Source organism: Myripristis murdjan, chromosome 5, assembly GCF_902150065.1.
Source record: "Myripristis murdjan chromosome 5, fMyrMur1.1, whole genome shotgun sequence".
Taxonomy (NCBI): domain Eukaryota; kingdom Metazoa; phylum Chordata; class Actinopteri; order Holocentriformes; family Holocentridae; genus Myripristis; species Myripristis murdjan.
Window position 1 is genome coordinate 25,501,604 of NC_043984.1, and position 15,114 is coordinate 25,516,717.

The window sequence follows — 15,114 nt, forward strand, 5'->3', positions numbered from 1 at the left end:
ATAATGCATGTTTCTGTCTACACACAGCTCTGTCCATATGGTTTTCCATCTGCATGCATGATGCATGATGATGCACATTTGCACCCCTGCCTCTAAGGCCTACATCAACAAAAATCCTTTAGCCTATTTCCTGTTATTTCTGTGTTATTATCATATTTCCTGTGATTACTTGTTATGCTGCCTTGAGATATCTGTATCATTATCCCTCTTGCAGGCCCTGTTTCCACCTGGCATTAACATGCCTCCTGGCTGATCCGATCACAAGTGGACCAGTGTAGGTTCAGTACTAGGTTCGTTCAAACCTGGCATTAAAATGCATCTAGCCTGCCCACTTGTGATCAGATCTCACTTTCCCACTCTATAAACATGTATCATTTCCTCTCCTCCAGAGAGAGAGAGAGAGAGAGAGAGAGAGAGAGAGAGAGAGAGAGAGAGAGAGAGAGAGAGAGAGATTGTTATATGCATCATAAAACAGACAAAAATAATTAAATAAAAAAGACATTTAACAGGCAACAAGCATTTAACAAAAGAAGACATCTGTGCTCACTCCAACCTCATTTTAACGTGCTCTCCATTACTAATGACATGTTTATTACAGGCTGGACCTGATCACGTTGGTTCAGGTTCATTTAATTATTGGGTTCTCCTGAACCTGACATTGAACTTGAATCACATTGGGTGTTTTTTTTACACCTGCACTCAGCGCTGTCCACCGGTGATCGGATCACCCAGGACGCATGTTAATGCAAGGTGGAAACAGGGCCCAATTGTGTGAAATGCATTCTTGTTGCATGCATACCTATGATCATATGGAGATCAGGGGGGTTTCCCAGGCTATTCTTAGGCACACAGGGTGATGCTGTCTGTTTTAACACATGATACACTGGATTTTGACATCATCGCCATCAAGATAGGTCAGGATGGGCCACCTTCCAGCACTCTTTGAATGGCCCTCATTTACCTTGTTGGGCATTTAATTTGGCTATTCATGCCGGCGTCATTTCCTCAATGGATAGGCAGCGCAGGGCTAGTGGCTGACAGCTGCCGCGTAGCAGCTGAGTTTACTATATATGGGCAAAGCCAGGCAAAGCGACTGCTCCGCTCGCTTCCGTGTTTGTATGATCAGGGAGTCCACGGCCGGGGGAGGTTCGCTGTTTCATTCATTTGGAGGAGTAAGCACGTAATAAGCAGGGAAAATGTCATATGAATTGAGTAAGTCTGTTCATTTGTGATGTTACTTGTTGGCAGAGCGTGCATCAAAGCTTTTATCTGGGATGTATTTGTGGAGCAGATCGTGCTAGCCAGTCAGCTAGCCGTGAGCCAGCTAGCTAACCTCGCCCTTACATGATTTTGACATCTCATCATGCAACGGAAAGCACAATGCCGGTACTGACAACAAGTTTGTTAGTTTATTGTGTACTCGTCTCCTTAAAGGCCGGTGTATGGTGAAAGGTGATACGGCTTGAAATGCAGCCTGGAACAAGTTGTACATTTTGGCAGTTAGCGTTAGCCTACTATGCTAGCGACTCTCGTCTTAGGAGGAAATACCTTCGCATTATTGTTATAACTTGCCCAGACTGTGTCTGCGGGGACGGGCCGGGGTGGGTGTTTAATTGCAGACGCGATCACAAGCATCAGATTTGAGTTAGGGATATTGTAATGGTTTCGGTGAAGCCCTGCACGTATTTGATTATCGTTCTCGGAAAGAAATCGTGATTTGACAGGCAAAGTGGATTCTTCCATCAGTAATCAGTGCACCAGCAGTGTCTTTTCATTGAGGCCCTGCTGTGATGGGTCTATTTAACTGGAGTTTAATTGAATCAGTCTTTGTATAACACCGTGACTGACTTGAGTTTAACTTGATAAGCGTAAGCAGTCAGGACACGTAGCTGGTAAGATTATTGAGGTGAGTCAGGTCCTCAGAAAGGCAAATGATTTAGCTTCTTGGTCTAAATTGACACAAAGTAAAGCATTTTCCCAGCTTTTCTGTGGTGGCAGGTGTTTGCATGTTGTTTTGTTTTGTTTTGTTTTGTTTTGCCTTAAAGACTTTTTGTTTTTCCATCAGGGGATAATTAAGTTGAATGTTGTCAGTGCAGCTTTAAATGATATTGTGCATTATTATGTTTCATGATTTTGTATGTGCCTGTCGTCCTTTTTGTCATGTTCTTCCTTTAGAGCATGTATTCGCCAGTCTCCCGCAGATGGAGAGGGGAGTTGCCAAAGTGCTTGGCGGAGATCCCAAAGGCAACAACTTTCTCTACACCAATGGGAAGAGTGTTATCATCAGGAACATTGATGTAATTTCTTCTTTGTTGAATGCAGCATTTGATATTTGTATTTGAGGAGAGTTATCTTTGTGCTGTAGACTCAGACACTCACCTACTGACGTGTTTTGTCTCTTCGACAGAACCCGGCTATCGCAGACATTTACACAGAGCATGCCCATCAAGTGACTGTTGCCAAGTACGCTCCCAGTGGATTCTACATTGCCTCTGGAGGTAAGCTAGTTACTGTTACACTATATGCTCACACATCTATAAATGTGCTCAGGTTTAAGAGTAATACTATACTAAACTAATTGTTTCTAAATCCCTTTAGATGTATCAGGGAAGATCCGTATCTGGGACACCACCCAGAAAGAGCACCTGCTCAAGTACGAGTACCAGCCTTTTGGAGGGAGGATCAAGGATATTGCTTGGACGGAGGACAGCAAGAGAATTGCTGTAGTGGGGGAAGGACGAGAGAAGTGAGTCTCAAGGGTTCTCATTTTGCTGAGGCTGAAACAATACAAGTTATTTCCCCCTTCTATTTAGAGGATGGACGTGGTCAGCTCGGTTTTTAGTCGTACACTGCAGAAAGTCTCAAGAGAGGCTCCCTGCACTGCAGTCAGTTGTCCTGGTTAATGCGCATCGCATCCAAACTCATTTGTTTGGTTTAGGCATTTTACATGCTCTCAGGTTTTGTTCTTGGTGCAGTAATATTTGTATATAATAGGAATACAATGCTGCATTGTTTGAAAGCTGCCAAAGTCAAGGTTGGGCTGTTGAGGCACCTTAACAATGTCAGCTCACCACCTGGTTCACCCAAAGTCTATATGCATTAAAGTGACCGTCCTAGGCTCCACTTGAAATTGGGGACGGCAACTGTCCATGGATGACATTGTTTTTAAATCTAGAGTCCCTTGTAGAGGTATTCTTAGTGTCTTGACTCTTGGCATTAATCTATATTTAGTGTAAAATGGCTTTCATTTCTTTCTGAGAGAAGACTGTAGATTCCTTTTTATGTATAACATGTATGTATATTTCATATCTCTAAAATTTGTAACGCTGACTGTATGTGTGTTCACCTCTCAGGTTTGGGGCGGTGTTCTTATGGGACACTGGTTCCTCAGTTGGAGAAATAGCTGGTCACTTCAAAGTCATCAACAGCGTAGACATCAAGCAGACACGTCCTTACCGCCTCATCACTGGCAGTGACGACAGCTGTGGTGCCTTCTTTGAAGGGCCTCCCTTCAAGTTCAAATTCACACTTCCTGTGAGTTCTGGACATTTTTTTCCCCCTCAAGGCTCTTGGAATAGCTATGTGAACATTGTGCCTATATCTTAAACACAATATCTGAAACTAGGATGATAGTCTGTTAACCTGTGTTGTGTCATTTTCAGTTTGTGGTTTAATCTAATAGGCTTCGTGTAAATTTGAAACTTGCATTAGCCTGAGGAAATTCTCTCAGGTTCAGGCTCTGCTGCTGTATTTATAGTGCCTCTCAGTCTTTGCTAAAGTTGATTACAGTCTGGTCTTTGACAGTGTAGCCTTGTTTGTCAGTTTCCATATTACATAAACCACATCCTACATAAATTCTTGGAGTGTGTGTGTGCGCTCCAGATTTGTCAAAGTAGCCCTTCCCTTTCCAAGTATGGACCAAGTTTTGAGCAGTAAAAATTTCCTTGACACAAAAATCTGCATTCCTCACTTTTAGCATACAGCATGTCTGGACTCAGTTTTGGAATGCATATTGTAGGTCACAGTGTGTGTGTTTTGATCCTTGTCCAAATACACTCAGTAGTATACAGCTATACATATTCAGTAGTATACAGCTATAGATAATATGCCATATAAGAATGTATGCCCAAAGTGTTTAGAAAAAGGCCACGTACAGTACATTCTTGTGTGGTCACATTTTGGGATAATTCAGTCACAGCTTGTATGTGACTAAATATGTGATAAGTATGTGATAAAAGACAAATTAGTCAGATGGCAGATTTAGCAGGTTTTAGAAAGCTGAGCAATACACAGCCTCCTCTCGAAACTAGTTCATGTCCCACTGTCATAAGTTCCTTATTTTACCTATGACCTCACTGGTCCAACCCCCCCAGGCATGGTTAGTGGTGTAACGCTGTATGTGCTGTTGTTAAGTCAGATTGTTCCTGTGGGGGACAGCACTCATCTAGTTTTCTTTGCTGGAACGTTAGAACAAGGCTGGTTTTTGAACAACACTTTCTCCTTTTACTTTGATTGCAGCTTTGTTAACAACCCTGATAAATTTTGCATGTGCACCCGAGTATCTCAGCTGGCAGTTGAAGCTGGTCTTTATCTATAGAGTTCTTGTGCTGTCCAGTGAAATGCTGCGAAAGGGTCCCTTTCACTTAAAGCTGACTTTTAGTTATTACACTTTAGACCTTAGATCATATGTAAAGGTCTCAGAACCTTGGACATGGAAGAATTTTCTGTTTGTCTGCTGTGAGGATAATTGAATACATTTATCTTTTTTTCCTGCAGCCAATTATTATTGCACAGACCTGATAAATGATTCCCTGTCCCTAAGGGGATGTGCTAGATAAAGTAGCGTTCCCCACTTTTCCCCACTTAAGGCTGAATTATACTTCAGCGTTAGAAGAGCGTACAGGGGTTGTGCGAAGCACGCATTTCCTACGCAGCGCGTGTGTGTTCAACATACCTCTGCGAAACACTGAGCAATTCTGCTCCCACCAATGTAGACCCTGTGACGTATGGTCGCTGCTCTTCTGTACGTCTTTGTAATGGCGAGAGGACGAGTCGTATAGGTGCGGGTACTGGCGCACCTCCTCGGCCAGGCGTTCTTCTGTGAGATCCAGCATTCTCCAAATTTTTCAAACACAACTGACGAGTCGAGACACAACAGTTTTAAATACGGCGTGATGCCGGTTGCAACGAAATGCCGGAAATGATGTACTTCGGCGGACCAATCACAGCTCTTGTGGGGCTGCGTAGGGTCCGCGTAGTTACAATCTTTGGGAGGCGCGCGGCAAGGCTCTGCGGCGGTCGCACAACCCCCGTAAGCTTTGCACAACCTCCGTACGCTCTTCCTACACGGAAGCATAATTCAGCCTTTAGATGAGTAACATAACCTGTGTAACTCCATGTAAACACTGGAAATAATCCTTTGTTGCTTTCCTCAAGAATCTGTCAAAGTAGATTTGTGTTTTGTACTGGTGGGCACAAATGTTTTCTTTAGTATAATTTTCCATCTTTTTTCCCCTGAAGGACCACTCAGGATTTGTCAACTGTGTGCGTTTCTCTCCAGATGGAACCCGGTTTGCCACAGCCAGTGCTGATTATCAGGTGAGTATCAAGTTCAAGGCCAGGAGCTTTTGTTAAAAAACAGTTTTTTAAACAAAAAGTTGTAATCAATTACTGTGAATTATTTGTATGTTATGAATGTAAATAACACATGTACACCCATAAATGGTCTGTCTCTCCTTACGCTTGTTGCTTTTATTGTATTATCTCAAAAAATAAGGCGTAGGCATTCCATTTACAAGCAAACAACTGTTGTTGTCTTCAAATATCAAAGGTGCCATGTTTTTCTAACTAGTATCTTTCCCCAGATTGTCATCTATGATGGAAAGACTGGTGAAAAAGTTAGCACACTGGGTGGAGAGAAGGCCCATGACGGAGGAGTCTACGCTGTAAGTGAGGCTCATTGAATTCATGTAGATTTTTGCTATCTGTGATGGAAAAAAAAAATCTGCCACCTCATATTTTTATGTGCTATATTATTTGAACTTGAGCAAAGACACAGACAGTCTATATATCCCCTGGCATGTGTCGTTCCTCACAAGTAATACATCTGGTTAGTTGGGTTGCATTTTACAGAAGAGGTACATGCCAGCTACAATCATTGTTGACATGCAGGCTGTCTAGACTGTCCAGACACAAAATTGCTGCTTGCCATATTCAAAACAGTAACTATGTGCCATGAAAGGGACCAGTCTGTCCCTCAGTTATATTTTCCATAGCCTTCATGTTTCTGTTGTTAAAGTGACAATCTGTTACCCTTTGGTACCATAATGCCATTTACACACCAAATCTGCAACTTTGTTTGTATACATTTAGCATCATTGCTACTTAATTTACACCCCCTCTCTCGCCAACATGTACTCGCATCCTCCAGATCAGCTGGAGTCCAGACAGTTCCCGCCTGATCTCTGCCTCAGGGGACAAGACGGTGAAGCTGTGGGATGTTGGTGCAGGTACAGCCGTCACAACCTTCAACATGGGCGCTGATGTTGCGGACCAGCAGCTGGGCTGCCTGTGGCAGAAAGACTACTTCCTCAGCGTCTCCCTGTCAGGATTCATTAACTACCTGGACAAGAACAACCCTGACCGGCCCATACGTGTCATTAAGGTCAGCCTGTTAGAGTTTTAGCAAACTATTCATGGATATAATGGTAGTAAATCCTTAAATAGAAGTTGACTTTAGTTTTAAACCAGTGTGATTTTAAGGAAACGTTTGTTGTAGAGTTGTAGAAATATTAAACAATGTTCACTATCATGTTGACTTTAAAAATGGGAAAATATGTTTACGAAACACCATACATCCATCTTGTATTAAATTGATCCAGCCTGCAGACTACAGATTGATCTGATGTAAAATTATTAAAGAATATTGTTTATCACAGGCAGAAGGCAGTTGGACAGGAAATTCCTGACATTGTACAAGTTATTTTACTACGTTCCAAAATACATATTGGCCCATGTGGCACTTTCACTGGAACTGTTACATTGCTACAGCTACTTGGCAAATATTTGCCCATCATGCTTTTAACATTATACAAAAATCAGAATAGGTCCATTATAAAGACAAGTCACATTTGAAAATATGTTACTTTTCATCCTACAGGGTCACAGCAAATCAATCCAGTCTCTGACGGTTCATAAAAATGAAGGCCGAACATACATCTACTCGGGGAGCCACGATGGACACATCAATATCCTTTCGCTGCTGAAATAGTGCCACTGAATACTGAAACTGTAAGGGTCACTAACAGGCAAACAAGACAAGAAAGGGCCCATGTTATTGGCAGATCTCTCTTTAATACCTTCATGGCAATGACAGTTGTGTCCAGAGGCATTATGTTTTTTGGGTTTTCTGTCTGTACATACGTCCAATTCTCATCTCAGGAATGCCTGGAGGGAAATTTAGTACATCTGGCACAAACGTCCACTTGGACTCAAGGATGAACTAATTAGAATTTGGTGGCAGCTAATGGGGAAACCTTGAATGGGTCGAATTATACTTGGGCGTCTGTTAATATCCGTGGGCAGGGTGCTCAAGTATAGCATATGTGTGGGAAACACTGATAATCAAACCAAGCCTATGTAAGCCAACTAACCTGTTCAGTCTGTTGTTGTTACTGGTGCTGCTTCTGGCTACTTGCTCACCCTCCACCACCGCAGCCTCCACCTCCTCAGATCTGCTAGGGGAATTTACTTCCTTCCTGTTTGGGAATGGAGGTGTAATGTACTCCCTCCTTGCTGGACTGCATGCTCTCTGCATGCAGCGAGTACATAAGTCTATCACAAAAAAAACAAAAAACAAAAAGTGATTCATCCTTCAAAAAAAGAGCTGAATACATGAGTTTCCTGGCTAAAATAATATAGATAATATTCCTTAAACTGCTGGAGCTCTCTAGGTTTTTGCTGGTGGAAGAGGAGTTTTGTTTTTTTTTTGTTTTTTTTTTAACTTGCTCACCATGTCTTTGCTGAAATTGTGTATCTGCTACTTTTGATCATAATGAAGGTATTCCTTAACCTTCCCTGTACATTACTGGGATGCAGAAACTGGGGATAATGATGACTTCTTGGGTAAGGGCCACAGCAACCAGGTGAGCAAGATGGTTGTGGATGATACAAACCAACTGGTGACCTGCAGCATGGATGATACTTTGCGCTACACCGACCTCAACAAGAAAGAGTACAGGTGGGTTGTTGCAGTTTTCTTCAGGGGAAATTAGGTACACTTGGTGGGAAGTGTTGTGATGTTGATATGAAATTGTGTTCATTGTGGACTAGGTGACAACTTAAAGAAAAACCAACATTGCGTATTTTAGTAAGATGTTTGGCCACCACAAGCTGCCATAGCTGCAGCACTGCCTGGCATAGATTATACAAGCCTGTTGAACTCTGCTGGAGGGATGGAGCACCATTCCTTCAAAAGATACTCCCTCATTTTGTGGTTTGATGATGGTGATGGAGAGTGCTGTCTGACTCATCTGACCACATCACTTTTTTCCATATCTCTGTAGAGCAGTGTCTGTTGTTTTTGACCTCTGAACTTTCAAATGTGCATTTGTCTTTGTAATGACGGCTTTACACACTTCGCCTGTACTGTAATATCCCTCTCTCTGTACAGTATCTTTTTCGAAGAATGGTGTGCTGTCCCTCCACTGAAGCCGTCCTGGTGGCTTGTGGTGGCCCAACACTTTACTAAGGCACTTCATGTTGGTTTTTACTTTAATTTGTCACCCATCTGTATGTGGTAGTGATTATGAAAGTGCGCCTATTTTTTTGATTAGCAGATTGAGCCTTAGAATTATAGCTTTGTTATAACTAGTATTGAGAACATTTGCTTACTAATTATGCCCTATCATGTGGAAAATAATGTTCCCTCTCGCCCCTATTATTTCTTTAATCCTCGTGAAGCCTTAAGGGGTCAAAACGACCCAAGCGTCCACGAGTCTTTTTTCCGGGGTCCTGCGCTCTCCCATGCCCCCGGACCCTCCGGCCTCGGCCCCGAATGCGCCGCAGGACACCGGAAAAAAGACTCGCAGACGCTCGGGTTGTTTTGACCCTTAAGGCTTTACGAGGGTTAAGTATTGATTGACTGAGCACTGTCATAGTCGGGACTCTGCATGAGAAGCTTTATCCAGGAAATGTTGAAAAAGCCATTGTGTAATCACTTCTTGAATCTTTTGCTTCTTATGTGCTAGTGACACATCAATTTCTGTGACCTAAAAGAACAAACAAACAAACAAAAATTGTAATTCTGTCATGGTTCTGGTAAGTCTGTGACAAATCTGATATATTATCCCTCACAGTTGGTGTTTTTTTGGGCATGTTTCCATTCATACATTGTGCATAATATTCCCTCTGTCTTTCCCCTCTGAGTCACTTCTGGAAACACAGCCTCTTTCACTACACAGAGAGACTGAAATATGCTTAGTTAATTTGCTGTGCTGTAGGTCTTTAAGTGGTGCCTTAAAGTTTATTAGCTGCAACCAACAGCCAGAATAAAAGTTGTCCCTGAGCTCACTTGGTTGGGTAGCAGACTGTTTTGGTCCCAGGTTTTAATTCTAAGATACTAAGAAAACAGCTGGACACCACACCAACATTAATCCATTTGTTAACATTGGCTGAACAAGTTCTGCAGGCTGCCGCTTGTCAAAATGGCCCAATTAAGGTAGCCTGAGATCATTTTTTGTCTTTTTTTTTAAGTGTTAATTGTCCTGGTAAGCAAGATCACTGACAGAGCAGTGTCCCCCAGTGAATTTTTGTTCTTCCTAAAAAAACAAACAAACAAAAACAGCAACATTGGCATTCAAAAATCCACAGGTGGATTTTTGTCAAAATGGGCCAAGGTGGATTTTTGAAGGAGAAGCAATGCTCATTTATCACAAAACTCATTAATCTGCTTGTTTTCCAGTGCCTCCGACCTGGTGAAGATGGATTTCCAGCCTAAATCTGTATCAGTCGCTCCGGGTGGTCTGACACTGGCTGTGTGCATTGGGCAGGTAATTTATTATCATCTTTCAATATCAATGAGCTTTGTGATTTGCCTTGCTCAGCCTGTCTTTTGACACATTTAGAATTTGCAGGATTTTACATTATGTATTTAATGTCAATGATTGCCCCTTCACATTTTGCGCAGAGAGATTTTATGCAGGTGCTGTAGTTTGACATCATATCTTGTCTCCTGCTTCACTCAGGTCGTCTTGCTGAAGGACAAGAAGAAGGTGTTCACATTGGAGGGCCTCGACTATGAGCCAGCGGCCGGAGCCATCCACCCTGGAGGCAGCACTGCTGCGGTGGGGGGAGCGGTAAGTTGATGTCAGATAATGCAGATTATTACCAAGCATTAGTCACAGCCAGCCTAGCTCTGTCTCAGGAAATGCTTTTGCAATCAGGGGAAAAGTATCACTACCACATCTTTCACTGTTGTTCACCCAGTTAAATAGCATCATAGGACACCACAGTGCACACCTCCTCCATGAGACCACAGGCACATTGTATAAGTGCAGGTTGTCCTTGTGTTTCATCTCTCGCCTTTCCTTTTCTTCCTCCTCAGGATGGAAAAGTCCATCTGTACTCAATTCAGGGTAACACCCTAAAGAAAGATTCTACAACCATGGAGGCTAAGGGACCGGTCACAGACATGGCCTACTCCAATGATGGAGCCTATCTTGCTGTCACAGATGAGAAGAAAGTTGTCACAGTTTTCTCTGTGGCAGATGGCTACTCGGTAAACACTCTACTTTCCCACACATTTCATTTATGCGATTAACTTGGTAGTGTAGAGGCAGTATGTCCTATCAATGTGGCTCAAAAGGGCCTAAATGTGACCTAGAGCTACAGAGAGCATTTCTTCACAACTTGTGGTGCCTCTGAGGACAGAATCCTTGTCATGCTGTGGGAATACAATTTTTTTTTTTTTTTTGTCGTAAAATTTAGTAAATGTGTCTTTCTTTGTAACTCAAACTCCATCTTCTCTTTCAGGTCAAAAATGACTTTTATGGCCACCATGCAAAAATCATGACAGTGGCCTGGTCACCTGACAATGAGCACTTTGCCAGTAGTGGGATGGACAATATGGTGTATGTCTGGACCGTCAGTGATGCAGACACAAGGATAAAGCTCCCAGGTAAACATACAACTGCTTGCTCTCAGCGCATGTATGCTAATGTACTTTTGGTTCTTTCAGTGTGAATTGCCCGTTTGGGATAAATAAAGTTTTCTGAATCTGAATCTGAATCTTTCCTGGCAATGGCAGTAGGAGGTTTTAAGGTGTAATTTGACTCATGACCTGACTTCTACAGTGCCAGCAGCATTTCAAATGGTAGAAGAAATTTCTACACAAAAAAATGAAAATGGATGTAGAACGAGAGAAATTGGCATCCATATGCGAACGCTGGGCTCCGTTGTTGAACAATCAGATGCTTTGCTACTTTTGTAAGACATCTCTAAATGACCATTTTATTTCCGTCTTTGCTGCCTGCAGATACCCACAGGTTGCACCACGTCAGCGGCCTGGCCTGGATAGATGAACACACCTTAGTCACCACCTCCCTTGATGCCACCGTCAAGCAATGGACTGTTAAATTCTGAGCTGCAAGCAGACACACATGCACATCTTTAGGGACAAGGACTACTGTAGAACTCACTCTTTTCTTTCTTATCCTATATTTTCAGCATCTAAATGATGGTCTCTGCTGTTGATAAACCCCTGAATTGTAAAAGGTCATTATTGCAGGGAAAAAGCTCCTACCAAGAAAGATATCCAAGATTTTTTTCTTTTGATGCTCATAGTCTCACGTTACGCAGGAACAACATAGTAAGTACTCTGTACAGGAAGTGCTTTTACATATCTTTGAGCTTTAATGGAACCAGAAAAATACTTGTAAGCTCAACATTCCATAAGTAATAGCCTTCTCTCAGTTCTAACTGAAATGCAATGAAATCTGTGTGGTTCGGCTCAATGTATCCTAACTTAATGGATGAACCAAAAGTGATTTTTATCAGCTAAATAATGTTTGAAAATAATGAAACTTTTTGGTTACATTCCTGAAATGTTAAGTAACTGGTCCTAGCTGCACTTGCCTGTCAGTTTTTGTTTTCAGCAAGGGTGGATGTAAGATTTTAAGGGGGTGGGTGCTCTAATCTGTATTTTTTTGCTTTGTCTTTGTCTCTATACTTTGTCTTTATCATCCTGAGCACTTCATGGTGGATTGGGGAGCAATAATGGGAATGGAAAAAAAAAAAATAGTATGTATACAATCAAAATGCTGTTTGTTCAGTTAAGCTCCAGTATTGTTGCTGTGTGTTTGTTTGGGCCCACTATTCTTGTGTCTCACTTTTTATTATTATTTTTTGATGCATTACCTACCCAGAGGTGGAAATGACCGATAAGATTAACAATAATAAAAACACTTTTTATGCATTTCCCATTCATGTACATTTGCACTCTTTGCCTCTCCCAACATGTTTTGGTGCAGATTGTCTGGCAGGTATTCACAATATGCTGTTCAGTTTTGTTTGTTTGTTTGTTTTATTTTATGACATTCAAAAAAGGTGCTGCCTCTATACTTGCACCCTAAGGGGAGCAGGTGTGGAAACCTCTCAAAGGGTACTTGTTAAGGGCATCCTTGTGGCTCAGTAGGAAAATTGCCTCTTATGTAACTGTGATATCTTGTGATTCAGTCTGGCTTGGGAAGTCACATCTTTTTTTCATCTCTTCATTGTCTAATAAAGCAGAAATGCTATGAAAATCTTTCTCAGAATTGCTAGAGGATTCTGGGGGCATGACAACTGCAATAAGAACATGAAAAACAGTGCAGTACAGTGGCATATATGGTACACTGCATCTCAGATGAAAATACAATATATGGGCATTTCTGTTGTCTCATTGAAATGAATAAGTAAATTCGGTCCCAAAATTGTCAGACCAAAATAAAATTCAATATGAAATCATATGCCCACTCTGCACCCATTGCACTCCTGGAAGAGATTCATTTCGCTCTCTGATCTTTCCCAAGATGACAAGTAGTAGCAGTATTTTTCCCCCCTTTGGCCACTGGCAAGGTTTTTCTTGCCCACCATGATAGATAAGGTCACGCGCTGTCTCTAAGAACAGTGCGTCTGTAAACACGGTATAAGGCCAACAAATAAACTTGAACCTTATCACAGAGGTCTTTTGTGCTGCAAAACAGAGTTGCTCTTATAATTTAGGTCATCCAGCAACTAAAAAAAATAATAGCACAACACAATAGCTAGATTTGGTATTTAGGAGGCGAAATCTCCTTTTCCACTTAGGTTGCACGGCTGCCTCAGTTTTCAGTGGACATCAGTACTGGGGTCTGCAGACACTTAAGTAGTTCCAATTGAAAGTGTTTTAGGTTGATCAGCCAGCCCTAATTTCTGCTTAGCCGAACAATGGCATCTCACAATTTTGACCTTTTGAAAGAAGTGAACATGTTTTTTTTGTTTGTTTGTTTGTTTCGTGAGGTCACAGGGTAGGAGAAGACAGCATCTTAGGATTTTATCAGGTGACCTTTTTGTGTATAGCTGAGAGGCAATGCTTAGGCCTGTGTCAGTGTTCTGTCTTTCTGCACGTCTTATATTTATTCATCACAGTACCAACTATTATCCCACAAATTTAAAACTGGATCATCAAACTGGTTGTATGCACCTTCATCTCATAGATCCACAGTGTTAAAAATGCTCCTTCACTTGAGGGCAGCTGGACTTGGTTGTAGATGCTTGAAGACTCATTCAAGAGGCTTCCTCAGCTCTGACTGTTTGGTGAGGAGTCCTGGGCATTTACCCTCTGTGAGGTCGTTATCACAGTCATTGATACCACTTGGCCTTAGGTGACTCCAACAACTGCAGCGTCTGTCGTTGGTTTGTTAGCAGCACTAACAAACCCAACACTTGGTTTGTTAGTGCTGCTAACAAACCAACGAAAATCCTTTTTTGCTTAAAATCTTCTAAATATTATTGCCACCTTATCTTCAGTATGTAACCGAAAAACCAGAAAAATTGAATATTTCCGCAGACAAGATTCTCTCAGAGGAAGAGGATGTTTTACTTTAGTTAACATTCCACACTGCCCCTCCAACCAATTTCAGTTTGTGTGTCCAGCCTCCATATATTGAGTTAGCCCACTAGTGCTCATGTGATAATGATGAAACAGTAACTGTGTGTCTGCAGTTATTTTCGTGGAGTCTTTTACAAGATCAGCCTGATTCTTGACAGCAGTCCCGACAGCAGTCCCGAAAGTCAGAGCAGCTGGTAAGTTTTCCTTCTCAATTTGATTTTTTTTTTTTTTTTTTTTTTTTTAAGAATTTATGATCCTGTTATGCAACAGATGTTTAGGAACTTTATTGCAGCAATATTCATTCATAATGACTTGTCTGTTCACAGTTAAGGCACAACAAATAGTTGCCTCTGGCAGCCATGTGAGATGAGGACACTGAACCATCACTGCAGTGTGGGAGTCAATATTTAACACACTCGGTGATATCAGGTCTAGAAGGACAAAGGTACAGGCAACAGAACTTACCACAGGCCTACTGTGAGACACTGAAATATGCATATTACTTGAGACCACAAAAACACTCCTCAAGCTGTGCGCATTCAAGCAGTGTGGCATATTATAATTTGAGCTGCAGACAGAGGTGTAGTGAGTGGCATTTATCTGGTTTGTTTCAGTCCCAAGGCCAAAATGTGCCATAGAATCTGAGGTATACAAGGTTGAGTGGATATTGTCAACAGTTAAGGTTTTTTTTTTTTTTTTGGAAAATGGTGTGAAAATAAATATAAATATCATTAAGATTATGACAAACTGCACAAACTGAACCCAAATACACAGTTGTGATAAAAAAAAAATATATATGAGGCATTCTTCAGCATTTTGTTGGAGTGTAAATGCAGAAAAGTATCTGATTTGTGTATAGCACATTTTGACAAATATACTATGTTTTATAATAAACTACCTTTTTTGCTGTTGCTGAAAAAAAATCCTTTTTATTAAGTTTAATACACTGAACAAAACATGATTTGCTCTGAGGCTACGAGATTACA

At 41.6% G+C, this 15,114-nt stretch overlaps 1 protein-coding gene across 1 annotated transcript; it reads left to right on the top strand.

Moving 5' to 3' along the window:
• The first annotated feature begins 1,054 nt into the window (after positions 1-1,054).
• On the top strand, positions 1,055-12,366 carry wdr1 (WD repeat domain 1). Its single transcript, XM_030052158.1, has 15 exons — positions 1,055-1,212; positions 2,176-2,297; positions 2,408-2,498; positions 2,599-2,746; positions 3,354-3,534; positions 5,521-5,598; positions 5,865-5,945; positions 6,431-6,664; positions 7,160-7,247; positions 8,083-8,239; positions 9,962-10,049; positions 10,245-10,355; positions 10,604-10,777; positions 11,032-11,176; positions 11,534-12,366. Exons 1-15 carry the CDS (start codon positions 1,197-1,199, stop codon positions 11,638-11,640), a joined length of 1,821 nt encoding a protein of 606 aa, XP_029908018.1. The 5' UTR covers positions 1,055-1,196; the 3' UTR covers positions 11,641-12,366.
• Positions 12,367-15,114: the final 2,748 nt, after the last annotated feature.